The sequence below is a fragment of the Falco peregrinus genome, chromosome 12, assembly GCF_023634155.1.
Source record: "Falco peregrinus isolate bFalPer1 chromosome 12, bFalPer1.pri, whole genome shotgun sequence".
NCBI lineage: Eukaryota > Metazoa > Chordata > Aves > Falconiformes > Falconidae > Falco > Falco peregrinus.
In genome coordinates this window covers 19246122-19271458 of record NC_073732.1, presented here as the reverse complement: position 1 = coordinate 19271458, position 25337 = coordinate 19246122, and the positions used below count along the sequence as shown (strand labels likewise).

The window sequence follows — 25337 nt, the reverse complement described above, 5'->3', positions numbered from 1 at the left end:
ACAAGACCAGGGCAATGCCTGGATGTGGTGTGGTGGTCTGGTGTTGGGAAAGGCTGGCTCCACAGGGGGAAGTCAGAAGGAAAGCTGTAGTGACCTTGCTGGTAGGGCTGGGGCTGGGGGCTGCATCTCATCTGCTGCGAGCTGCCCTGGCTGGAAGTGTTGGCTGCTTTGGAAAAGAGGGGAGCAAAGGAGCTTCTGCACGGCTGGCAGCGATAGGTAGAGACACCCTGGTCCCTGCCAGCCTGCCTCGCCCGGGTTTCACTGGCCACCATCCCTGCCCATCCCCATCCCTGTGCGGCCAGTCAGTGCAGACCCCTGCAGTGGGTGCCGCTGCCTGCACCCCACATGGCAGCATCGGCGCCCCACACAGCAGCACCTGCACCACTGCTCGCCTCCTGCCACCCCAGTCTGGCTTCTCCCAGAGCAGTGCTCAGGGGAAATGGGGAGACCCCTGCCCCTGCCCCCTGCTCCCTCCATGCCCACCGCCCAGCCAGCTGCTGAGCCCCCTTATTGCCCTGCTCCCTACTCCTGCTTTGATCTCCCTCGAAGCCAGGGCCAGCATCACCGCGGGGCCGGGGGCGGCCGGGTGTCAGACAGGTTCAGCCACACATTTCTGGCTAATGAGAAATTTCCTCTCCCCAGAGCTCGGCCGGGTTTTTTTTAGCTCCGGTATCGCTACCTCACCTCTGCCTCCGCCGGGGCAGGCTGAGTCACGGGGGCGTGCGGGCCACCTCCCGGCACACTGCTTCACCCCGGCCTGGCACTTGCTGGGCCCTGGCAGCACCCCCTCCCCACCCGTTCCCCTGGGGATGGTGTGACCGAGAGCCTGGCAAAACCAAAACTCCGATGACCCATCCCTATGCAAGAGCCAGGCATGTCAGAGTGATGCCCTGAGCCCGGGTGCTGCCCTGAAGCCAGCATGGATGGGCTGAGCCTGGGGAGGGGGTTGGCACGGCAGCGGGGGGGGGGGGGGGGGGGGGAGGTACGGGTGCTGCACCCTGCTGTGCCCCGCTGCCCCGGTCCGTGCTCAGGGGAACCGCAGCTCCAGGCAGCTGGGAAAGTTCAAAGGGAAGGGAAAAAGCAGCAGTTCCTGCTCTGCATGAGGGTTTGGGCTCGGCTCCGGCTCCGCGCGCCCGCAGCCTGCAGTCACTTCGTGCCGTTAACGGGTTTCCTTGTTCTGAACTTGCTAATGAGCCAGCGTGGGAAGTGGCAGGGGCCGAGGGCCCCCAAACTGGGGCATTGGAGGGGGCGAGTGGCTCCTCCTAGCATAGTATATGGTGGGCAGAGAGGCGCCAGCCACCCACCTTAGTCCCCCATTGGGTCCCACCTGCTCTTGGCCAGCCCTACTGGCCCCCAGCACAGCCCCACCACCCCAGCAGCCCCATGCTGGTGCCCCAAGAGAAAGGTGCCCCGTGCCACTACTACCCTGGGGTGGCTCAACCTCTGCCAACTCCCTCGGCGCAGGTTTCCCCTATCCCGCTGTCCCCATCGTCACCCAGGAGGGGAGCCAGGACTGCGCCCCAGGAGGGTGAAGCTGAAACCATGACCCATCCCAGGGCGGTGAGTCAGGCTGTGCCATGTGGCTTGTGCTGGAAAGCACCTTCCAGCACCAGCACCATCCCTGTGCCCGTCCCTGTCCCCATCCCCATCCCACAGTGCCACAGTGCCACAGCACAGAAGGACCCCATGGGAAGCATCGATGGAGAGCAGGCAGGTGAAAAGCTCTGGGGGAGATGGCAGGTGTTTCTGTCCACAGCCAAGCCTTGCAGGAAGGGGAGCAGGAGGATGAGTCAAGCCCAGGGCAGGAGCAGTGGGGCAGGAGCATCAAGGTGTTTGAGCTGGCGTCATCAGCCCTGTGCAAACAAACCTGTGGGACCACGTGGGGATGGAGGAGAGCCAGGCAGAGGGATGGGGAAAGCCCATCCTGCACCAGCCCCAGCACTGGGGGAACTCATGAGGTCGAGGACCTGAGTGATGGAGCTGCGGCACAGCATGTCTGGGGTCTGGTGTGGAGCAGGGGCTGTCCCTGGCAGTGTGACGGCGGCCATGCTGCAGCTTGAGTCCATGTCCCTTGTCCCCATGGGCCCAGGCGGCACACAGGGGATGGGGTTCGTTGGCACGGGGGTCACAGGCTCCCATTCACACGCTCCCGGCGGCGGGTGGTGGGTGATGGACGAGGCATGTTCCAGCCTCCGCGCTGAGATAATCCCATCCCTGCCAGCACCGCCGGCCTGCGGCCGGCATTTATCTCACGCCAGGGCTGACGTCAGCCCCCAAGACCCCAGCCAAGGAGGCCTTGCTGCTCCTCCCAGCTTTTCCCAGGGACAAGGGGCTTCAGGCCCCTCACCCCAGTCTGCGAGCAGGTGGATTTATGACCACAGCCGTGCTCCGGCATCCAGGAGACAGGAGAGGCAACTGGGCCTTTATGGCTGTAATACACCTTTCTGACAGTGAATTTTAAATGGCCTCGTAAACCCCCCTGTCGCCCACCCCCAGCAGAAGGCAGTGGTTTATTAGGGCTGTAATTCTTCTGGCATTTCATCAGTGTCCTTTTAATCTGCACTCAGAGTTTTTCTTTCTGCTTAATTCTGGCAGCTGTAAAAGCTGTTAGGGATGGTCTTGTGCAGGGACCCTCCAGAGGAGGGCTGGGCACTGAGGTAGGGATGCGATGGAGCAGAGAGAGACTGGTCCCCACCAAGGGGTCACACTGGTGAAGAAAAGCCAAATTTTGCTGCTTCAAGCACATCCCTCTGCCGAGCAGGCCCAGGCAGGATGCAGTCATGGTTCAAGGAAAGCCTTCCCAAGGAACCTTGGGATTTCGGCAGCAGAGCCGGCCAGGAGCTAATCCTTTGTGCCAGGCTTTCCACTTTCATCTCATTAACTCCCGCTCTCTGTGCCGCTGCCCCCTTGGTTTTTCTGGCGGGGAGATAAGTCTCCATGCTCGGCGCAGCGAATCCTCCGTGCCTGCTCGCCCAATGCTCCCGGTCGCGCTGACGCTGGCAGGCAGCTTCCATCCAATTACAGCGGGGTGAAGCTCATTTTAATTGCATAGAGCAACTGGGATTACGCAGACTTTATCTCCTAATTCCCTCTTTATCTCTTAACTTCACACTCGCCGCTTGCATTGAAGGCAGGACAGCTTGTGCCAGCATCTGCAATTTCTGAAGTAGCCTTTCCCCATGCACCACCCCCTTGCCCAGATGAGGTTGGCCCCAAAATGCCCCAAAATACCCAAAATGCTGGCACTGGGGAACCCTCCATGTCCCATGGAGCTGGGACGAGCTACTGGCCTCAGCCCTGGGGACATCCCTACAGGACTGGGGGGTCAAGACCACCCACCGGGGGATGGCACCCTTTGCATCAGCTGCTTTGGGAGGGGGGCTCACCGTTGAGCTGCTGTCCCCAGTAAAGGCCACGTGTCACCGGGAGGCAGAGGCTCTCCACGAGTGGCTGGGATGGGCACAGTGCAGCGAAAGAGCTTTTCCCCTGAACACTTTACAACCCCCCAGGCAGCCCAGTGAGCATTCAGCACCACTGCTGGGCCTGCTGCAGGGCTTGCGGGGTCCCTTTGAGGGAGGGATGGGCTGTTTGCCTCCCAAAACACACTCTGGAGACAGCAAGTGTCTCAGCCATTTCCTTGGGGACTCTCAAGGACCCTTTATCTGCCCTGTGCACTTAACTGGGAGGGATGCTGCCACGGGGCTCTAGGGCTTGTTGATGGAGCCAAAAGGTGTTTTGTAGTCTCTTCAGGTATGAATAGCACCCATGGGTGCATGCCTCCCCCTTTGAACGGCTGCCCCATCATCCCTCCCCACAGCAGGAGCTGCACAGAGCCCAGCGCTCTGTCCTTCCCATCTTTATTTGTTCACCCCCCTGAGACACCCCTCAATGCCCAGGGCAGGGTGGCTTGGGCATCCAGCAACACCCACTTCTGCGTGTGGACATGTCCACCCCGACCCAGAACAAGCTCTTGAGATAATGAGATAGCCAGAGGCTGCCCCAGCCAGGGGCACTTGGCAGGGCCAGACCTGATAACAAGTCAGCAGCTGGTCCCCTCTCCCTGCGATGATATTTCCTCCTTGGTTTGCTGTCCCTTGGCATCACAGAGAGCTTGGTGCCAGGCTCACCCATGCTGCAGGTGGGTAAACTGAGGCAGCAGGGCAGGGTACAGGTGCCCAACTTTGCAAGCTCTGCATCAGCATGGCTGGGTGCTAATTAGCTTCCATTAGCACATGCTAATTAATCTAATTCCAATGACCCACAATTCTGGAGCAGGAGAGCTGCTCCTCACCCTCTACCATAGCTGTGCACAGCTCTGCACATGCCATGGCTGGTGGCAGCAGGGAGGGGACAGACCAGGGAGCCACCGATGCCAGTGCCGGTGCCACACTGCAGGTGTGCCCTCCCTGGGCTCAGCCCTGCACGGTGGCACTCCTGGCACCCCCTTCCTGGGCACTGCCGACACACGCCAGGTGCAGCAGATCAGGCATTTTGGGTGCTGGGAAAGCCACACTGAACCTGTCAGCTTTTACTGTGGGAGTTCCCCAAGCAACTATCCCCTTCCCCTCCTGCCGGCTGCCGCCCCCCCCTCACCCCAAGCACCATGCTTGGGGGGCCGGGTGCTTTGGTGCGGGGGCTATGGCAGCGAAAGGGTGTCTCTTAATCCGGCGGCAGCTGCGGAGCCCAGGCTTGCTTGTTCAAGGGATATGGCAGCTCGGTCAACAATCCCCTGGCCCGTTTCGGTGGGATTAGCAGCCCCCCGGGGTGGGAAGGGGCCCACATGAATATTGGGCTGGTGGGAACACAGCCCTATGGAAACAAAGCTGGCTGGGGAGGTAGTGGGGAGCAGGCAGCCGCTGTCCCAGGGCGTCCCCGAGGCGGAGGACAGGGCCTTGGGGACCGTCCCTATCCCCATCCCACTCTCACACCCCACGGTGCCGACAGCAGGGAGCTCTGGTTATCATCCTGTGCCACCCCAGTGTGATAACCCCCACCAGCACCGGGGCAGACGGCAGCCTCTGGCCACCCCCTTGACCCCCGCATCTGTCCCTGTGTCCCACCACCCTGGGCCCTGGAGGGACATGGCATGGGAAGCACTCAAACACTGACACCTGGGTGCTCCCAGCAAACAAGGGCAAGTGTGTAATTAGTCCTCGTTTGCCATAGAGTGGCCAGCTGGGGTGAAATCCAGGCTGAAGGAGGTTGTGGGGTGTAAGGTCAGCCAGACCAGGAGGGGAGTGGGACTGCACGGGGACCCCCTGCAAGGGGCTGCAGGACTCCTGTGCAGGGGCAGCCTGGCCCCCTGAAACATCCGTCAGCTCAAACAGCAAGGCTCCGGCTTCTGTCCAGGCAGCAGGTAGGACCCAGTGGGAGAGGAGGTGGAGGAGGGTTTGCCTTGGCAACAGATCCCACATTTCCCACGTGCCCAGCATCCCTCCATTCCCTCTGTGTCCTGCTGTGCCCCATGCTGGGTCACTGTGTGGGGACTCCAGCCTGCCGTTGTGCGATATTTGGGGTTACCAGTATGCAAGCTCTCCGTGAGCAGCCCCGCAGCCCTTGCTGTTTGCAGGGTAGCTTAGAGCCAAGCCCCAGGGCCTTGTCTGTCCTGGGCTTATTTCCCCAGGAAGAAAAAACCTTTCCTGGGGCAGCTCCCTTGGGTGCTGAGGGGGTCCCCAGAGGTGGGTGCGGATCTCTTGGGGCATAAGGCATAAGAAACGAGGCTGTGCGCCCAGGAAAAGATCCCCAATGTTGGTGGTACTTGGAGAACAAGCGCCCACTTGGGCACACGTGTATTAAGTGCATGTGTGGGTGCATGCATGTGTGTAGTTGGGTGCTCCCATGGGCTCCCCCCAGGGCCTCCTCAGCCCGTTCATCCTGGGTGCTGAGCAGGGGCTGCTTTTCTGCTCCGTTAGCCACGGCTGTGCCGGCACATAATGACATGGTAATTGCGAGCTGAGGTCTGGCCACACGCACTGCCCGGCTTGTCAGCCAGCCCTTGCCGCACCCGGGTTAGCCATTGCCAGGGGGGTCCCACCATCCGCTCCCCTCACCCGCCCGGGGGACCCCCGCATCTGGCTCCATCGGGGGTCTGCTCTGGTGGCAACGTGGAGGGGAAGCCCCCCAGCAGGCTGCGGTCACCTCCTCGCCTGGGAGCTGGGAAACCTGTCCTTCCCTGTAGTGTTTACACGGGTAAGAGGGGTCCTCCGCCACTGCACATCGCATTTTCTGCTTGGTCACTTCCATCTGTGTCCCTGCATAATGATTTTTTCTGCTACATTAATTTAACACACTGCAGCGAAGCGAGGCGCTGGGACCCCGAGCTGCTTAATTGTGTCAAAGGAAAGGCTCCCGCTCCCGCTTTCATCAGCAGCCGGGGCGGCTGCAGGGTGGGTGTCCCTGCAGGGGGGTGGGAAAGGGTCTCGGGGTGGTCGTGGTGTCTGGAGGGAGGTGGTGGTGGAAGGGTGTGGGGTGACACGGGGGCTGGTGTGAGCCCCCGGTCCTGGGGCAGGCAGTGAGTCCCCAGCTCAGGGCATCCACTGGGGGCTGTGGGGTGAGGGTGGGAGGTCCTGGGGACCCTAAACCCCCCCTTCCAGAGAGCCTGGTACCACGGGGCATCTCACCTTATCCCTGCAGATGGTGTGGCAGGATAGCAGTGGCACATCCCCATGCCTGGTGGCCGACATCGCCTGGGCCCCCACCCCGGGCCGGCAGAGCCGGAGGGTTAAGTGCTGCGTTTGTGTTGCCTGAATGCGGTGGGAGCTGAACAAGGCCCCCACAAATGGAGGCGAAGGGCTGCCCAGACGGGATGTGACAGCCCAATTTCAGGGCTGTCAGCCCCTGTGTGGTGGGCATTGAGCAGGGACATTCCTCCCCACCGCTCACCGCTCCCCTGGCTCCGGCACCAGGGCCGTCAACAAAGGCAATGGGCAGCCCCTGCCCACCTTCAGCCCCCCCAGCTGGGCTTCCATGGGGCATCTGTGGGGCACTGTCAGGCCCGGGGCTGGGCTCTGCGGCTGGCTCTGACCCCCAGCACAGCAGTGCTCTGGGAGCTCCCGGCTGGGGGCGGATGCTGGCAGCCCCCCTTGTCCTCCCTGCCGGCGGCCCCACCATAAGTGGCCTCCGGTATTTGCAAACATTGTGGTGAGGGGCTGGGAAGGTCTCGGCCCACCCCAGCAGGCTCCTTTGTGCCGCGTGGACCCCCGGGGGCTCATTTCCATTCTGCCCGGCAATGATGGCCCTGCTCCTTTCTCCTTGCTCCCCGCTCCGCGAGCCGGAGCCCAGCAGAAGCAGTGCCAAGCACACAGCTGGGCGCCAGCCTGGCATGTTCCCATCCCAGGCGCTCACACCTGCACCGCCAGCGTGCCCCGCTGCTCCGTGCGCCATCACCCCACGCAGTAGTTGCAGAGCTGATCTGTCCTGGTCCCTCCACAGCCCACCACGGGTCCCCGTGTCTGTGCACACTTGCATAGGTGCGTCTGCATGCTCCCGCACGGGCTACCATGCTCTGAGGTACACGCCTGGCTGCATGAACCTCCCACACGCCCAGCTGCGTGGATGCACCCACTCACGTACACCCACCCACCGCCAACTCCAGCCATGCATACCCCCTCTGCCCCTGCACACCCCACCTCTTTTTGCACCCCCATGCACACTCCCTGCCCTCAGGCCCCCCCAAATGCCCCCCACCCCAGGCTGAGCAGGGTGCCCCAGGCTGACACAGCCAGCCCCTCAGCACGGGGGTACGGTGGGCAACTCTGGGCTCCCCGCAGCTCCCAGCACCCTCCCTCTGCACCCAGCTGCGGGGCCACCCCAGCCCCTTTGACACATTTTGGGAGGCCACCACAGCCACATCCCCCATCAAACTGCAGGGACCCGGCACGGCACAGCCGGATCTCAGGCAGTGCCTGTCGGCTACTGCCGGTGTTTTATGGCCCGGCTCAATGCCCGCAGATCAATGCCGAGCCTCATTTTATTTGCTTTTGGAGTTATAAAGGTGAATTAACCCAGCTGCGCCTTTGCAACCGCTCTCACCTGCTGCCAGGTGCAGGGTGGAGGGGACTGGCAGGGGACAGCAGGACCCTGGGACACGGTGCCCATTCCTTGCCCTGCCGGGGAGTGCCCAAGGGAGCCGGGTTGCTCTTTTCTCGCATTTTTTGTGGCCCGTAAATCTCCTCGGGGGCCTCCAGCAGTGACCTCTTCCTGGGTGCAGCCGCTAAGCCCTTTGTAATGGGATTTTGTGGCAGAACCGGCAAATTAGGGGCGAAGTGAATGTGTTAAGCTGCTGGTTTCTTTCTGGCAGGTTCCCCCTCCCCGGCCCACGCCGGCCAGAGCCCGAACAAAGGCAAAGAGCTCCGCTTTTATCTCCAGCCCTTAGAAGTCAGAGCTGTGCAGGGCTGTATCCCCCCCTCCAAACGGGCAGGCTGGGACAGGGATGGGAACCCGGACTGGCAGAGCCCGGGGCTGCGGGAAAGGAGCGTGGGAGGAACCAGCTGCAAGCGAGTTGCATCAACACATTGGCCATGGGGGCAAATCTGGGGCAGGGGGGCAAGAGAGCCCATCTCCAAGCCAGGAAGATGTAGCACTGAGAGGACCCTTGGCATGGGACCCCACAGCATCCAAGCCAGGACATGGCATTGGGAGGGCAACTAGGATGGGGCAATGGCTGGGGCTGTCCTGGCATGGGGACAGTCCCCAGGTGATGCTGGGGGGACACAGTGGGAGGACCCACTTCTGCTTCCGTGCAATATTGTTCCGGTGCAAACACTTCATTAACACTGGCAAATACAAGCCATAAATACTCATTAATTCCCCACATCACTGATGGGCTTGGGAGCTGGTGTGCCCTCACCTCATGTCCCCCACCTACCCGGGGACTCTTTTGTCAGCCCCATCCCTAGGGAGGGTGGGGGGTGCTGGCTGCCCCTTGGCAAAGAGCAGGCAGCCCCCAGCCTGGGGTATCTCCCCCTGGCATGGCCATACTCCCCCGGGAGGTGTCCTTTCAGGGGTGCCCCCCAGTCCCCCAGCTTGGGGTGAGGGCTAAGCCACTGGGACCAGCCCCTTGGCTCTCAGCATCCAAAGGCAGGAAACAAACACCCTGGGACTGGGCAAGGAGGGTGCTACTTTGGCACCCCAAAAAACCCCAAATGCAGGCAGGGAGCAGTCAGAGGACAGCATGCTGCCCCCGGGGCCCCTGTAAGGGCCTGATTTATTGCTGTCTCCTGAAGGATGCCATTAAGGGAGCGGCCCGAGTGGGGAGCGCAGCTGCTGGAGCAGATCAGTGCCTGATTAATGTTGGGCAACTTGTTATATTGTCAGATAATTATCCCCAAACTGTATGACTTTTCTGCTAAGTGGCAGCGCTTAATTGCGTTTTTAATTACACCGCCATCATTGCAGCCCCTCTGCACAGGAGGCAGGGATGCCACGAGCTGGGCAGAAGTGTGGTGGGGGGCCTGGGACCCTTTGCAGGAGGCATGGCATGGGCATCCCACCCCCACTGAGCCCCCTGGTGTGGGGCACCCAGCTGTGGCATCCCCAAGTTATGTGCACTGCAGGCAGCAAGGGTTTGGGGTGATTGTTGTCAGTGCTCCCTGAGGCGGCAAGCACGCAGGGTGCTCCCCCTTGCCTGCCGCAGGCTTTCAGGGCTCATCATCCCGTGCGTCGTCGTGTCCCCCCCCCACGGCCCCATCCGGCTGGGGGCAGCCCAGGGTCTGGCTTCCCCTCGCAGGCAGGGCCGGGTCAGGGGTCAATGCATTTAAAATTCCTCCTCACTCTTAAACTCCAGAGAGCAGGCAGAGGGGGGGGTGGGGGGCTGGGGGGTGCAGCAGCTGTGTGGGGAGCACCCGCTGGCACCCCAGGCAGGCAGCACACATGTGCAGGCAGGAGTGAGCGCCTGTGTCTGTCTGTATACATGTGTGTGTGTGTGAGAGCTTGTGTGCGTTCATGTGTGTGTGTGCACTTACAGGGCGGTCTGTATGTGCGCGGGGGATTGCACATCTGTGTGCATGTGCATGGACACGTATGTGCATGCCTGTGGATTTACATGAGTGCAGCTGCAGGGGGCTGTGTGTATGTGTGCAAGTGCATGAGTGCATATGTGTGCACACTTACATGTCTGCTGATGTGTACACCTGCGTGTGTTTTTGTACATGTATAGGTGTATGCATATGTGCATGTGTGCGCAAACGGAGGTACGTGCATGCATGTGAACTTGTCTGCGTGTGCCTGAGCACATGGAGGAGTGTGTATTTGTGTCTGTGAGTGTGTGTGGGATGTCAGTGCTGCATGCAGGGGTGCATATATAGGAGTGTCTGTGTGCACAAATGTATGTGCATGGCTGCATGCCCCTGTGGGGTGCAGGGATACCCCTGTGCTCTGGCACCTGGGGTGACAGCGGCGAGCCTCAGCTCTGCTCTCACACCCCGGCCATGCTGGACCTCCCAGGGAGCCCCCTCAAGTGACACCGTGGGGGCCAGCCCTGTGTGGGGGGTGACAGAGGGGCCAGGAACCCCCAGGGCTTCAGGTGCAGGAGGCACCTGTGGGTCACTGCAGCCCCTCTCCCCTGTCCCTCCCCAGGACAGCGATGCTCCCAGCGCTGCGAGAGGCACACAGCCCAGGACCCCCAGCGCTGCTGGAACACAGGACCCCCGCAGGGCCCTGCTGTGCTCACCAGGGCCATGGGGCAGCCAGGGCTGTTCCTGCTTGGGGACAGGGTGCTGTGGATGCGCATCCCGCACACCGCAGCCCCCCCCCCCCCCCCCCCCACGCCAGCCGGACGTCGGGCAGCACTGGGAGGAAATCCAGGCGTTACTGGGTGGCTAGCTGCAGCCCCTGCCCCAGCCGTGGCCTCTGGCCTGAAATTTCCTGGCGTGGCCATCACGACAGCATTATCCTGGGCTTTGCCTTCTCCACCAAGGAGGGGGGCCAAGGCAGCAGGAGACACAGCTTCCCCCTGACCTGCGGGGGTGGGGGGATGGGGTGGATCAGGCTCCCCAGGTCCCCATCACACCAGTGGAGAGGAAGAAACATGGATTCTGATGGGGAATGAGCCAGTCCCAAGCCCCCCACCCACCAGGGTGCATGGACTGGGGTGAGTTAACAAAATGGTTAATCTGGGCTTGGGGTGGAATAACCCCCCTGAAACACATCCTGACCCCCAACAGCCCCCTCACCAGCCCCTCTTATCTTCATGGCAGCCGGATGGGGTCTCATTAGAAAGTGGCTGAAATTTCAAGGAAAAAATGTAAATAAAAGTCCATGTCCTGCCTGTCCCCGTTATCTCAGGAATCCGGAGCGCGCCGGCCCCTTCTCCCAGCCATATTTCATCCCAACCATCGCCACTGGCCGCAGACCAAAGTGGCAACAATGGGATGGAGGGAGGCTGTGTCTTGGAGCTTGCCAGGACCCCAGGACCAGGGGAGCCATGGAGTGCTGGGCTTGGGGCCACCTTCCCACCCCACAGTGCCAGGGATCATAGGATGGGCAGTGGGGCTTGGTGCTTTGGACCTCCCCACACGCCAGACAGCCACAGGGACACTGGGATGGGGATGCTTTCAGGTCCCTGTCTCCCACCTGGTGTCCCCGAGCAGCAGGATGGGGGTACAGCCACTTCCCCTCCCTGCTCCAAGATCAGCTGCTAATGATGTCTCCCAACCTGCTCAAAAAGACTGTAAATTATTCAGCTCCTCATCAGGGCAATTAAATTAACTCGTCATTGCAGGCCATGAATATTTCAGGGGGGCAAGGGCTGGGGAGCTGTGGGAGCGGGGGTGGGGTGGGTGGCAGAGCTGGGGCTGAGCCCTGTCCCTTGGCCAGGAGGTACAGCGTGTCCGTTCTCAGCTGGAGGGTGCAGGGAGAAGGGGTTGGGGGGGTCTCCGGGCAGGTTCTGGCAGACAGGTGCCTGCAGTCTGGGTCTCGCCATCACCCTGCCTGCCCAGGTTACTTCCACCAGCTGCTGATGGAGGCCCAATGCCAGCAGCCCCCACACAGCTCGCCCCTGCCCAGCCCCTGGAGCACCTCCCGCACCCTGCATTGCTCCCCTTTTCATGGGGGATGCCTGGGGGTTGGTGACACTGCACGGGGCTGCCTCCACCCCAGGGACCCCAAATCCCCCCCTGCCCTCCCCTTGTTCCGGGCTGCGTCAGCCCCTGCCCACCTCCCTCCCCCAGGCTCGCGGGTTCTCCATCAGGATTTCTCTTTCCTTTCTTCCTTGTGCCAAACAATTAATAATTTATCCCATAATAAAAGAGGAAACGGTTAATGAGATGAAAACAAGCCAGAAACATCTGCTGGGGCTGCTTTCATCGCCTCCCCAGGCCGCCTGCGCAGGAAGCGGTGGTGGGAGGTGGCCGGGGGGGCCAGGGGGGCTGCAGCAGCAGGAGGCTGTCCCCCACACCCGGCATTCCTTGCCACAGCCCCCTCCTCCTCGAGGACCCCCAGGCTGCCCCAGCCTGGCACCCTCTCCCTGCTGCCCTATCAAAGCTGGCTGAGACCTGCCAGGCTTGGGTCACAAATGACTCTGGAGGTCCTGCCATGGGGGTGTCACCCTGAAATGGGCAGCGAAGCCCACCACCAGTCTAGCACTGCCTACTCTCCACAGAGATGTTGCCTGGCTGCTGGAGGGGGACAGGGCTGTCCCTCTGCCTGCTTTGTCCCCAGCCCCCATGCTCAGATGTTGTTCATTACCTGTGATCTCATCTCCAGTGTGCAGGGCTGCCCCAGGGACCTGATGCTATCGGGGTGGCAATGCAACCCCAAATCCTCCTGGGAAGCTGGGGGCATGTAGAGATGAGGCATGGCACCCTGCCAGCAAAGGGGGCTGCAGGACTGCCCCCCAACATGGTGCTTTGCTAAGATTTATGGGGGCCCAGAAGGCAGCTTATTTCGGGACTGCTTCTTTTGGCAGCGACTTCATGGCATGCAAGGAGAGGGGTGAGGGGATGCAGGTGGGGATGTGGGGTGCTGGGGAAGGGGCGGGTGGGATGCACGTTGAGGATGTGAGGTGCTGGGGAAGGGGAGGGCAGGGAGAGGGGGCACGGAGAGCGGGAAAGGGACGGGCAGGGAAAGGGAAGGGGAAGGCAGCAACGCCCGGAGGCTGCTGACATGCGGCCAAGACCCAGGCTGGAGGGAAGAGCCTGCCCCGACCAGCTCTGCCACTGGCTTGGCCACAGGAGGGGACTCTGAGGACCCCATGGAAGCAACCTGGGCTGGCAGGGTGGCGATGGGCTGGAGTGCTGCAGGGCTGGGGCTGGGCTGGCGGTTTGGGCAGGAGGGAGCAGGGTTTGGGCAGGATGCTGCCGCCCACCTCTGCTTCCAATTTAGCTGATCCTTGCCCCGATCCCTGCAGCTCCCTAATCTGTTTGTCTTCCAAAGCTGTTAAGTTAATTTGGAGTCCTAGCAAAATCCCCCATCTGTAATCCCAGCCTGCCCTCCCGCCCAGCCAGGTTCTGCTGGGTGCGTCTGGCAAGGACACGGCAGGCAGCCCCTTGCCACCGCGGAAGATCAGGGACCCACTCCTGCAGGCTCCGACCCTGGCTCCGGCAGCCCCCAGGTCCCTCCCAAGGCCGGGTGCTGCTAAGGGCCATCGCGGGGACAGGCGGGCGTGATGACAGCTGAGGGAGATGGCCTGTCCCTCCACCAGCCTGGCCAGGCACCCGGCCCCACTCCCAAGAGGTGTTGCGGAAAAACTGACATCAGCATCAGCCCGGAGGAATTTCTCTGCCCTGACCCATCCCAGCTGGGGACAGGGATGGGGACAGGAACAGGGGCCTCTGCCATGCACCCACCACAGCAGTCTTGAGCGGGGTGGTGGCGGGGGAGGCTATAAGCCCCCTTCTTTGCTGTACCCCTTCCTAGGGCCAGGAGCAGCCAGAGGGTCTGAGAGCATCCTGGGGTACAACCAGTGTCTCTGCTCCCTGTAGGCACATGCCCCCCCATGCCCTGGGTGCAGCAAACAGCCAGCTCGTGACACTAGTGACACCCCCTGTGCCAGTCAGGGACAGTGGCTGGGGTTGATCTCCCCAGAAGCTCATTTTTTCACCCAGGGCTTCACCAGGGGGAAGAAGGGGCTAATTCCTTCCCAGGTTCCCTAGGGCTCATGGTGTAGCTGTGGCCCCACCACCCCTTGGTCCCCTCTGTCGCCCAGCCTGCAGGACGTGTCCGGCAGTCCCTGGGGGAGCCGGTGGCAGGTGGTGATGGGGAAGCTGTTGAGACAGGGTGCCACCCCCCAGCTGCCCCCATGCTGTGAACCCTGGCATCCTGCTCCCCTCCCCCAGCCACACCACCCTCCATCATCTCCTCCTTCCCAGCCTGCATAATTGGTGCCTTGGTGACAGACGGGCTCATTAACAGCTTAATTTCAGCTTCACCTCTTCCTGCCCAGCCCCCGGCCCAGGTGGGGACCAACCCATCAGGGTGCAGGGAGGCCACTGCACCCCATTGCTGCACCCCACGGGGGCACCCACGGAGCTGGTGGGGAGCACATGTGTACAGCATGCACCGCCCCTGGGCAGCCCCCCAGACTCGGCTCCCCGACTTCGGGGTGCATGGGGGGACCCCCATCCCTGGGCATGGGGACAGTGCCACTCTGCCCCTCGCCCCACAGCCCGCAACGGTGCCACGGGGATGGGTGCCCGCAGGTGCCGGCAGCTGCCCACCCTGCCAGCCTCGCCCTGCCCTTGTTTGCTCCGGTAACGGCGGTGGCGGTTCGGCTCCTTTGTGGCGGTGGATAACAAGGGCCGCCGCCGCCTCTGAAGCACCGGCCGGCTGGGCTCCGCTGCTGCCCTGCACCCCAAAATGGGCAGGGGCACCAGCCAGGGATACGAGCAAGGGGGGCAGGCAGGGGCTGCAGGCAGGGGCTATGGGTAGGAATGCAGGCAGGGTGGGTGGCAGTACAGGCAGAGCTGCATGCAGCAGGTATGGGCATGGGGTGCAGGCAGGGGTGCAGGCAGGCTCCCAGCCCCACTGCTCCTCTGCTTTTGCCCTCGGGTCCCTATTACAGCCCAGGAGCCTGTCGCCAGCACCCCCTCACCAGGGCAGCGCCTGAAACCATGTCGCTGACCTCCTCCCAGCCACAAATGGCTGATGTCGGGCCCCCAAAGGCCACCCCGCCGGATGGAGGTCTGGCTGCGTTTCAAAGGCGTGCTTGTGTTGTATAATTTATCGGCAGAAGATAACAGCCAAGCGGCTAACGAGGGGGGCTGCACCCCTGCTCCAGGGTGCCTGGCACCACTGGCACTGGGGCTGCCGGGATCCATCATGCTGAGGGCATGGGCACCTCCCCAGCCACGATGAGACAGGGGGACCCCCCAGCAGGTGCCATCTTGTGTCAGGATGCTTTAGGGGTGCCCTAAGGCAGGGGCAGAGAGAGTGCCATCCTGTGCCCTGCTTTGGAGGTACTGGCTGGGTACTCCCCCCACCAGGTGTGACTGGCCTGGCTGCCCCGTTGTGCAGAGACCCTGGGGGCTACAGCATGACCAGAGCGAGAGTAGCCTGGGGTCAGCTTTTGGGGGGCTCTTCACCCCAGGGACTCACAGCGTGGGTGACCTCGCAGCCCAGCGTGGGGGGAGCAGCAGGCATGGGAGGCTGCGGGGTAGGGGAGAGCTGCTCCCACGGGCACTGGGGCAGTGCCTGGCGCCGGATCTGGGGAGGGTTTGTTTAATCCCAGATAAGGAGGCGACGCCAGGCACCTGGCTGGCAAACGGGTGCTTGCCGGCAACGGTGCTGAAGGCAGTGCCAGCCTCCCCGTGCCCACAAGCACACACGCCCCAGGACCATCTGCTCACTCCCCAGCAGCACAGGGCTGGCATTAGCTGGGGACATGGGTCCCTCTGGCCACCTCCACTCCTGTGGCATGGCACAGCATGGCACGGCATGGCATGGGGTCAGCAAGGCAGCAAGCACACAGGCAGAGCCAGGGCAGATGGGGATGTAATGCAAGGAAAAGCGGGGTGCCCTGGTCTCTGCCAATGCCGGCCAGATTTACGCCAGGGCCAGCCCCCCCGAGCTGATCCTGCCCCACAGGCTGCCTGGGCATGAGGCCGAGGAAAGGGCTTGGGGCTGAGGAGGGGGCTTGGCACCGTGGCCATGCCACACAGCCAGTGCCCGCGGGTTCAGGTCCATGCCAGGCTCCTGCTGCCACCCCGGCCCCATGGCATCTGGGGGGCACCTGGAAACCTGTGTCCCCTCTGCCCCACCAGCTGGTCCTGCGGGTGGCTGTGTGCCCGTGACCTCTGCGTGGGGCCATGCCCGCCTGTGCCCAGGGTCGGGGCTCAGGTGTGCCCCGGTCCCGCAAGGGCAGGGAGACAGACGGCACTGCCAGCTGGCAGGGTCCGCGGGCAGCAGTGCCCATGGGGGGCTGCCTCACCGGCTGGTGAGCACAGCCCCGGCTGCCTGCCGGCCTGCACCAAGTGTGCCAGGTCTCAGCAGGGGCAAGCAGGGACAGCTGGGCAGGATAAGCCCTTTGTGTCACCCTGCAGTGGCCCTGAGAGCATCCAAGCAGGGGGCACAACCCTGCCAGGCCCACCCCTCCACAGCCTGAATCACAGTGGGCTCCCAGGGGGTACCCTTGAGCACAGTGGGGGCTGGCACATGGGCCCCTCCCCAAAAAACAGCCCTGCCCCCCCCCCCCCCTCCCCCAGCCCAGTGGCCCCTCACCTGGTGGGTCAGATCTCTCCAGGACAGGACCCCGGGGATGCTGGAGGGGGCAACTGGTCAGACTGCTGAGCCTAGCTGAGGCAGGGGTTCCCCCCGGCCAGGGTAGACGTCCCCCTGTCTGGCACACCCCGGGGGTGCTCTGCCATGCTCTGTGTGTTGCTGCCACCCCCTGGCAATGTGCACAGCCCCGGCTGCCCTTCGCAGCCCAGCCCTGCACCCCCACAGCAGGCAGGGGCACCCCGGCTGCAGGATGCGAGGGAGGGCGCAGGGGGCTTGAGGAGGGGGTCCACACCCCACCCTCGCATCAGGCAGGGTGCCTGGCCATGGCCACACACCCTGGCAGGGGGATCTGGAGGTCTGTGCCCCATGCGAGCCTGGGTGGGCAGAGTAGGGAGGGGGCACAAGGCTTGCGGGGGGGGGAGCATCACCCATCCGGATGACGATTAGAAAGAGCCGGGGTTATGTCCCAGCGCATTAAGGCTGTCCCCGTTGAATGCCACAGCCGCAGGGTGACCCCGCCATGAACCGCCTGCACGCCTCCCCTGACAGCCCACCAGCCCCCTCCCCGGCACACCAGAGCCCCCCGCTGCGTGTCACCATGCTGCCCTGTCCCGCTGCCTGTGCCTCGCAGATGCGCTGGCACTGTGTCACGGCAGGGACATGCCATGGAGAGGTCACACAGGGGTGCACTAGGGTACCACAGACATCCAGGGATGGGGGGCACCGGCTACCGCCCCGGGCCACATCCTGGAGACGTCTGGTTCCCGGGGACAGCGTGGGCTATGTCCCCACACAGCCACCTCGCTGTAGGCACCAGGGCCACACACACGGACCGGTGTCCCATAGATGTCCCCACTCATGGCCTCGTGGTCACCAGTGAGCTGTTGCCATGTGCCACGCACATGATGCCGTGCCATCCGCCCTCCTCGGTCCCCACCACACCGGGACACCTGCCCCACCACCTGCCCTTGTGCCAGCCCCCTCGCTGCCCTCTCCGGGCAGGGACCCTCCGCCCAAACGGGGGGGGGCAGGGTCCCCTCTGTCCCCATCTGGCCCAAGCCAGGGCAGCATCGATTCGAGGCCAGATGGGGGGGGCACTGGGGGGCTAGGGGGGGGCAGGGCTGAACTCTCGACCCCGCGCCGGCAGCTGCCCAAGGTGCGAGCACCCCGTGGTGCCCCAGCACTTGAAGCCGCCCCCAGTCGTCGTCGTCCCCCCCCGCTCCCCTCACGGTTCATCGGCAGGCCACGAGTGGGGGCCACCCCCACCCCTCCCCCACGTGGCTGCCGTGGGAGGGGGGAGGTGCCGGCGGGGGCTGCAGCCCCCCTGGCTGCTGAGGCTGCGCAGCTCATCACACCAGTGCCCAGCGGCGACCGGGGGGGCGGGTGAAGCCCCTCTGCCCCACGGCTGGGGGGCGCTGTGAGCCCCCCGCGGGGTAGCCCGGACCCCCGCCCCCGCGGGGCCGGGCCGCTGGCTGGGGGCGGCCCTGGGCCGGGGCCCGCCCTCGGCCGTGGGGGACTCGGCGCCGTGCGCGGCTCCATCCGCGGCCTCGCAGCTCCCTCTGCCGGCACCCGGCCGGGCCGCCTCCCCGGGGGAGCCGAGCGCAGGAGCCCCGCCGGCGGCAGGCTCCGGGGGGCAGCCCACGGCACCGCGGCCGCGCCCGGGCCAGGCCGGCCCCCCACTGCAGTGCACCCCTGTCTGCAGCCCACCCCCCTGCAATGCACCCCCGCTGCTGTGCACCCCCATTGCAGTGCACCCATTGCAATTCCCCCATTGCAGTGCCCCCATGGCAGTGCGCCCCCATTGCGGTGCGCCCCCATTGCGGTGCGCCCCCACTGCAGCGCATCCCCATTGCAGTGTCCCTCATTGCAATGCAACCCCATCGCAATGCACCCCTACTGCAGCGCGCCCCCGCCGCACTGCAACGACCCCCATCTGGCCGCCACCCTTTGCAGTGTTCCCCCGCAATCGCGGTGCCCCGGCGCCGGGGGTGCCAGCGCAGCCCGGTGACCCCGCCGGGAATCTGCAGCCCGGGGAGGGGAGGGGAGGCGCGCACTAGGGCCGCGCGGACTCCCGCCACCGCCCGATCGCCCCGCCCACCCTGAGGCTACTTCCGCCCCGCGGCGGAAGGGCGCTTTGCTGGCCGAGGGGCGGTGGAAGTGAGGGCGCGTCATCGGCCGGCGCCTGGCGGGAGCAGGTACGTGGAGGCGCCGCCATGGCCGGGATACTCTTCGAGGACATCTTCGACGTGAAGGACATCGACCCCGAGGGCAAGAAGTTCGACCGTGGTGAGTGGGGCCCCGCGCCGCCTCCCCGCCCTCCCGGCGCTCCCGCCGGGCCCCAGCCTGGGCCTGCGCCGCTTCAGGCCGAAGGTGCTTGGCGCTGCCCTCCCGCCGGGGTCCTGTGAGCTCCCTCAGCGCGTCCCCGTCCCGCACTGGTTCCCCCCCTGCCCATTCCGCCGGCGGTGTCCCCAGTGCCGCATTCCTTCACCATCATCTGGCACCGACCCCACCGTGTGTTGCTGCACACCGGTGCACCCTGCTTCCCCAGCCCGGCTTCTGTGCCCCTTCGCACCCCCACGGCTCCTGGTGTGCTCGGATCCCCGCACCACCGTGTTCCTCTCCCCATCTGTGCACACCTCAGTCAGCTCCCAGACTCTGGCATCCATCCCCATGCGCTGTACACCCCTTCCCTACAAATAGCTTAGGTGCCAGCCTGGGGTGGGGACCCTGCTGCCACATGGCCCCTGGGAGTCATCTCTGTCCTTGCCCTTGACTCTGTTTCTCTCTCCAGTGTCCCGCCTGCACTGTGAGAGTGAGTCCTTCAAGATGGACCTCATCTTGGACGTGAACATCCAGATCTACCCTGTGGACCTCGGTAAGCCCTTAGGCTGCTAGTCCAGAGTGTGCCTGAGGCAGTGGCAGCACGGGCAGGCAAGGTTAGAGAGGTGTGTGTTGGTGCTTGGGGGAGGGGGACTGAATTTGCTGTGAACAAGGAATGAGCTGTCCTTGAGCCCCTGTGCTGTCTCCAGATCACAGGAGGCACTGGGCACTCTCGGCGTGCTGGGGCTGAGCCAGATTCTGATTGCCCTCACTGTTTGTGTTCAGGCATGTCTCTGGCCCATTCCACAGAGATGCTGTCTAGTGAAATTGCCTCAGCTGGTGGCAACTGAGCTTTAAAGGACACCTTTTGAAATGAGCTTCTGTGGCTAAATATATTGAATGATTGAAAGGCTTACCCTCTGTGAAGCACAGAAGTGCTGGAACTGACACTGCAGGGTCTTGTGTACCTGCCCAGGGTCCAGCCAGGCTCTCTGGGACTTCCACGAGAGTATCTTGCTGTGTCCTGTGAAAACATCAGCGGTGGTGTCCTGGTGGATCTGGTCTCTTCCATGGTGGTTACCAGTGCCTGTGGGGAATGGGGAGAAAGAGGATCCAGTGTGATCTTTCCCTTGTTTCCCACAATCCTGTTGGAGGGCTGAAGGCAGGGACAGGGTTTGTGCTAAACCTGCCACTCTTGCCATCACCCCAAGATCTGCTGTGGCTGCACCTTCTGCCTCCTCACCGCTCCTCTGCCCTCTCCTCCCAGGGGACAAATTCCGCCTGGTCATTGCCAGCACCTTGTATGAAGATGGCACCCTGGATGATGGCGAGTATAACCCCACGGACGACAGGCCGTCCAGGTATGGGCGTCCAGCTGGGACCTACGTGGGGTGGGTGAGAGAAAAAGTGAAGTGCTGAGGGGCTGTGAGGTGCCTTCTCCCAAAGGATGCTTAGCTGGGGGAATACCCAGGTTTGACTCTTCTTTGAACTCCCATTGCAGGGCAGACCAGTTCGAGTACGTGATGTATGGCAAGGTGTACAGGATTGAAGGGGATGAGACCTCCACGGAAGCAGCCACGCGCCTGTGAGTGCCTGTTGGCAGAAGTGGGGAGGCGTGGTGCCTTGAGGTGGTGTGGGGGAGGCACTAGGATCTCCCATGGGATTCCCTGCTCTCACTGCTCCTCTTTTTCCCACCCCAGCTCTGCCTATGTGTCTTATGGGGGGCTGCTTATGCGGCTGCAGGGAGACGCAAACAATCTGCATGGTTTTGAAGTGGATTCTCGAGTTTACCTGCTGATGAAGAAGCTGGCCTTCTAGGAAACCTGCCTCTGTGGGCTGCCCCAAAGACATTCTGCTGGCAAGCAAACAGGAGCCCTGTGACCCCAAATCCAGCAGGATGTCCCAGAGCTGGGGAGGAGGGAGAAGTCCCCTCTTCATCCCAGCTTCTTCTGACTCCTGCTGGGATCCGCAACCGCCTCTTACAAGGAGAGAGGTGCCTGATGGCCAAGTGGAGACTGCTGTGTGCTCCGCAGTCCTGCCTGCTGGGAGTCTCTTCACCTCTGCCATCCCGTGCTTCAACAGCAGGATCAGCCCTGGCTCTGGCCAGGGCAGCTGGACTGGGACAACTGCCTGTCTGCCTCGAGGCTGGGGACCGTTTCCTAAGGAGCCATCCTGAGGCAGGCCAGGCTTGTTCTTCATTAAACTAGGATGCATTTTCTAGATCTGGCTCTTCTGGCTGAGAGATGAGGCTGGCAGGGAGCGTGTACACGCCTATGGGGGGCAAAGGGGGCCCATACCACTTTCCCAAAGGACAGGTAGTCCAAACCTGCCCTGGGCTCTTCTTTGCCACCCCTCTGGGCACGGTGCATGCTGGGGGTAGGAAGAGGCAGGTGGGTGTAGCGGGCGAGGAGTGGTAGCGCACGTCCCCAAGTGGGTCTGGAACCCGACACAGCCTGCCAGCCCTGCAGAGCTGGTGGCTGCCGCGGGAGGCAGCTGGGTGCAGGGGAGAGGCCAGGAGCAGGTCCCCGAGGGGCTGCTTCTTCCTGAAGCCCCTGGGGGTGTGCAGGCCCCCTGCCAAGGCCACAGTAGTGAGGGAAAAGGAGGATATAAACAACTCTTTAGAAAAATAGCTCTTTAATTGTAAAGCATTCACAGTAGAGGTGCTTGCCGGAGTGGGAGCAGGGCTTCTGCCCACTGGTGCGTGGGTGTTGCTGCTGTCTGCCTCCATGGGCCATGCAGTTGCTGAAAGCTTGAGGAACAGGAGCCAACCCTTTCCCTGAAGACACCTTCCTGGGCACCCAGAGCACAGCTCAGTGTCCAGCGGGATTGCTCTGACCTGGGATCGATGGTGAACCCTGTGTGCAGCCTCACTGGGCCCTGCACCAAGGCTCTCTGTCACACCCTTAGCCTTGCTTGCACAAGTTCTTGGCCAGGTCGTTGAAGAAGAAGTGCAGCTTGCCCTGCACCAGTTGCCGGTAGGTGAGAAAGATGCCAGTGATTTGGGTCTGCTCCATGGAGCCTTGGGAGCAGCCTGGCTCCCAGGGTCCTGCCTGAAGGGTGAGAGTGGGACAAGAGGGGTGAGGAACGCTGTTGTACCCAGCCCAGTGCAGCCGGCACCAGTGCCAGGGTGGTCTGTCTGACCTGGGAAGGAAGGTCTCACCTCCCAGCTGAAGGTCTGCAGGAGCAGGAGGAAGGAGTTGGCATGTTGGTAAAGCTGGTTCAGCTGCCTGGACCCACACTCCTCAGTCACTTGGCTCTGGGCCCCTGCCACGGCACCCACCAGCAGTGCCAGGTCACACAGGATCTCCTGCCGCTTGGTCTCATTCTGGGGGAACAGGCAGTGAGCGGGCTGACCCGTGGGCCTGATTCATTCCTATGTCCACTCTAGTCTGGATGGGGTCTTCCACCTCCCCACGCCGCCAGGTACACCCACAGGCACCTTGTTTGACACTGCTGGTGCCTGTGCCATCCCAGGGGTTCCTTCTACAGCCCCGTGGGCACCCTAGTGGCAGCACCATCCTGCCAGCACCATCCTCCCAGCCCCTCTCACCGATTTGGATTTCCACTCTTGGTGGCTGAAGCCCACAAAGGGCAGTACCGCAGGTGGGTTGAGTGCAGGCAGTGCCTGGCACTGGCCCTATGGGGAAGAGGAGATGGTGAGGTGAGATACCAGGAACTGTGCCCATCCCTGGCCTTGGGTTTTGGTGGGGGACTGTATCCTCACCACTCTCTTCTCCATGTCCTTGGCCTCTCCGATGTACTTCTGGATGAGTCTGTTGTCACAGACCAACCGTGTTAGGCTGGCACGGCCCTCTTCCATATGCAGGAGGAAGGATGTGAGGAGGAGCAGTCCTGGGGGAGACAGGGTTACCATGGGCACTGTGCCATGCCTCCCTGGGCAGCTGCAGCCCAGGGCCATGTCTGCGGTGGTAAGATCTCGCCGCAGCCCAGTGGTGGCCTTGGCAGCCCTGCGGTAGGGGTGCAGGGAGAGGTCTAGGGAGGCTGAGGAGGGCCTGCTGCCGCCCTTGGGTCAGTCAGTGCGGGTGCCCGGTGCTCGCTGGGGAGAGCCAGGGTTTCCGTGCTGGTGGTGTGTGCCAAGGGGGCTGCACAGTCACATCTGTGCCAGGTTTTTCGACTGTTGCAGGTGGGGAGCAGGGTTGCATTCCCTGCACAGACTGGGAGCAACTCTCCCGATCTGTGCCAGGAGCAGCTCTGGGTGTGACGTGCGCTTTGGGAAAAATCCCTGCTTGCAGCATCCTGCAGTGCTAGTCTGCTACTTGCTGCTGCTCCGGCCGAGGGCTCGCCTGCCAGCACTGCCTTCCCCAGTGCCACTGGCATGCTGCTGCCCTGCACACCTCTCAGCCAGGTGGCTGCTGTGCCCAGTGACTGCCCATCCTGGCAAGAGGCATTTCCTCTTCAAAGGCCCTCTGTGCATCCACCTGCCTCGCCGCCTGCCTTGGCACTGCATCTGTCCCCAAAAGCCCTCAGCGCAGCCTGCTTCCCTGGGATGGGCATGGAGAGATGCTTGACTGCCCTTGCGTCCAGGTGGAAGCCAGGTCCAACCAAGCCAGAGCCACCCTCTTGGGTCTGCTGCCCATCTGTGGGGCTCATCCCTTGCGGCGCCCATGCAGGGAACGCTCTGGCTGTGTGGCTGTGATGTCCGCTGCCCACACAATGCCCCTTCCTGCTGGTTCCCGTTCCCCCCTTTTAGCCACGCACTCACTGTTCAGCTCCATGCTCAGCTGGGGGCTTCGGCCCTGTATCTTCCACCCTGCGGCCAGCGGCTGCTCCCCAGCTCCCGTCCCCCTTCCATGGAGGGCGGTGGTGGCGCGGGCTCCCCGCGAGCTGCCCAGCCGGGACGGAGGGCCGGGGGCCGGGGGCGCCCCTGGGGCGGCAGGGCGCAGCTCTCCGGCTCCGGCCGGGCCGCCTAGCCCAGGCAGCGCGATTTCCTGTTGTGTCGCCACTGACCTTCCAGCAAAATCGCGGCGGGGGCCCCGGGCCCGGGGATCGGCTTCCTGCCTCCGGCCGCTTCCTCCCTTGGCTCAGGGCACGGGAAGGGCGTCCCCGGGCGCCCTCCGGGGCTGCTCACCTGCCCCCCGGCCTGAGCGCTTGGCTGTGGGGATGTCAGCGGCCAGCGTCTCGGCTGTGCCTGGCCAGGGGCTGAAGGTGGCCTTGGTACCTGCAGAAGAGATGGTGTTGGTGATCCTGTGCTGGGCGGCCCTGGGACCATCAGTTCTGACAGGGTGGTGCTGTGGCAGCAAGGCCTGAAGGCCACCAAAAACCCTTTCCCAGAGGTAAACTTCGTCCCTGGTCAACTTCACCCAGAGGTGGAACCCAAGCACAGTTACCTTCTCCTAGAGGTGGACCCCAGCCCTGGTGACCCTTGCCTAGAGGTGGGCTCTGACCCCTGTATCCATCGCCCAGAGATGGACCCCAAGCCCAGTGACCCTTGCCCAGAGGTGGGCTCTGAGCCCTGTATCCATTACCTAGAGGTAACTGGGAGCTGGAGAACCCTGGTGTGGCTGTGGTGCAGGGGGACCCCTCCAAGCTGGGGGGAGTGATGGAGCTCAGGGAACTGGCTGGCACATGGCCCTGGGGCTGTTTCCCCAGGGGTGTTGGTTGGGGGTGGGTCAGGTGAAGCACCCACAAACAGCCCCTCACTGGGTAGGAGAAGCACAGGGGTCTGTCCAGCACCAGGCCCTTCCATGGCCATGTCACCCCCAGCCCTGCAGCAAACCCAGCCCCCGCAGAGCACCCTGGCTGCAGACGGGGGGGTGCACACACCCATTGTGTGTCCATATGGCGCACACATACACACCCCCGATGTGCACCCTCAAGCCCACGTGTGCACACATGCACTTCCTGCAGCACGTGTGGGGGTACACTCCTAGATAACCCTTGGGGCTGGGCTTCCCTTTGGGGGGACCCCTGCCACCCCACATCCTCTTGCCCCTGGTCCCCCCACAGCCTGTGCGCTTCCTTCTCACACCCCTGCTGTCTCGCGCTCCCACCCTTCTCCCTGCGGCCGGCAGTTCCCGGCAGTGCCTGGCCGGGTGACAACAGTCAAAGTAAACACCTCAGCCCTGCTCCACCTGCCCCCTGCCCTGCTCGGTGCCCGGCAGCCCACCTTGCGGGTCGCAGGGTGCCCAGATGGGGGGTCCAAGCAGGTGCCGTGACTGGCAGCCCAGCTCCCCTGGGGTACAGCTGGCAGCAGCCGGAGTGGAGAGCACTGGGGTCAAACACCGTCAGGCTTCCCACACACGGCCGTGCCCCGTCTCTGCGGACGTGACAAGCTGCAAACGCGCCAGCCAGCACCCTCAGCCCCTCTGCCAGCACTGGCCCTGCTCCCACTGCTGGCCCTGTGC

The 25337-nt window shown here is 63.3% G+C and overlaps 2 protein-coding genes across 4 annotated transcripts; one reads left to right on the top strand and one right to left on the bottom strand.

Moving 5' to 3' along the window:
• Positions 1-18780: 18780 nt before the first annotated feature.
• On the top strand, positions 18781-21192 carry POLR2H (RNA polymerase II, I and III subunit H). Of its 2 annotated transcripts, XM_005235529.4 has the most exons (5): positions 18781-18939; positions 19445-19528; positions 20240-20333; positions 20474-20557; positions 20673-21192. In XM_005235529.4, exons 1-5 carry the CDS (start codon positions 18867-18869, stop codon positions 20788-20790), a joined length of 453 nt encoding a protein of 150 aa, XP_005235586.1. In that variant the 5' UTR covers positions 18781-18866; the 3' UTR covers positions 20791-21192. The 2 variants fall into 2 exon arrangements, with proteins under 2 accessions (XP_005235586.1, XP_005235589.1); XM_005235532.4 differs by lacking the exons at positions 20240-20333; positions 20474-20557 and having other exon boundaries at positions 20673-20770.
• A 380-nt stretch (positions 21193-21572) lies between these two features.
• On the bottom strand, positions 21573-25337 carry LOC101917806 (erythropoietin). Of its 2 annotated transcripts, XM_005235555.3 has the most exons (6): positions 25100-25335; positions 23696-24151; positions 22697-22824; positions 22523-22609; positions 22133-22297; positions 21574-22022 (listed from the first exon to the last, which is right to left on the bottom strand). In XM_005235555.3, the coding sequence occupies exons 2-6, from the start codon at positions 23706-23708 to the stop codon at positions 21876-21878; spliced, it is 540 nt and encodes a 179-aa protein (XP_005235612.1). In that variant the 5' UTR covers positions 23709-24151; positions 25100-25335; the 3' UTR covers positions 21574-21875. The 2 variants fall into 2 exon arrangements, with proteins under 2 accessions (XP_027639756.1, XP_005235612.1); XM_027783955.2 differs by having other exon boundaries at positions 21573-22022; positions 22697-24151; positions 25100-25337.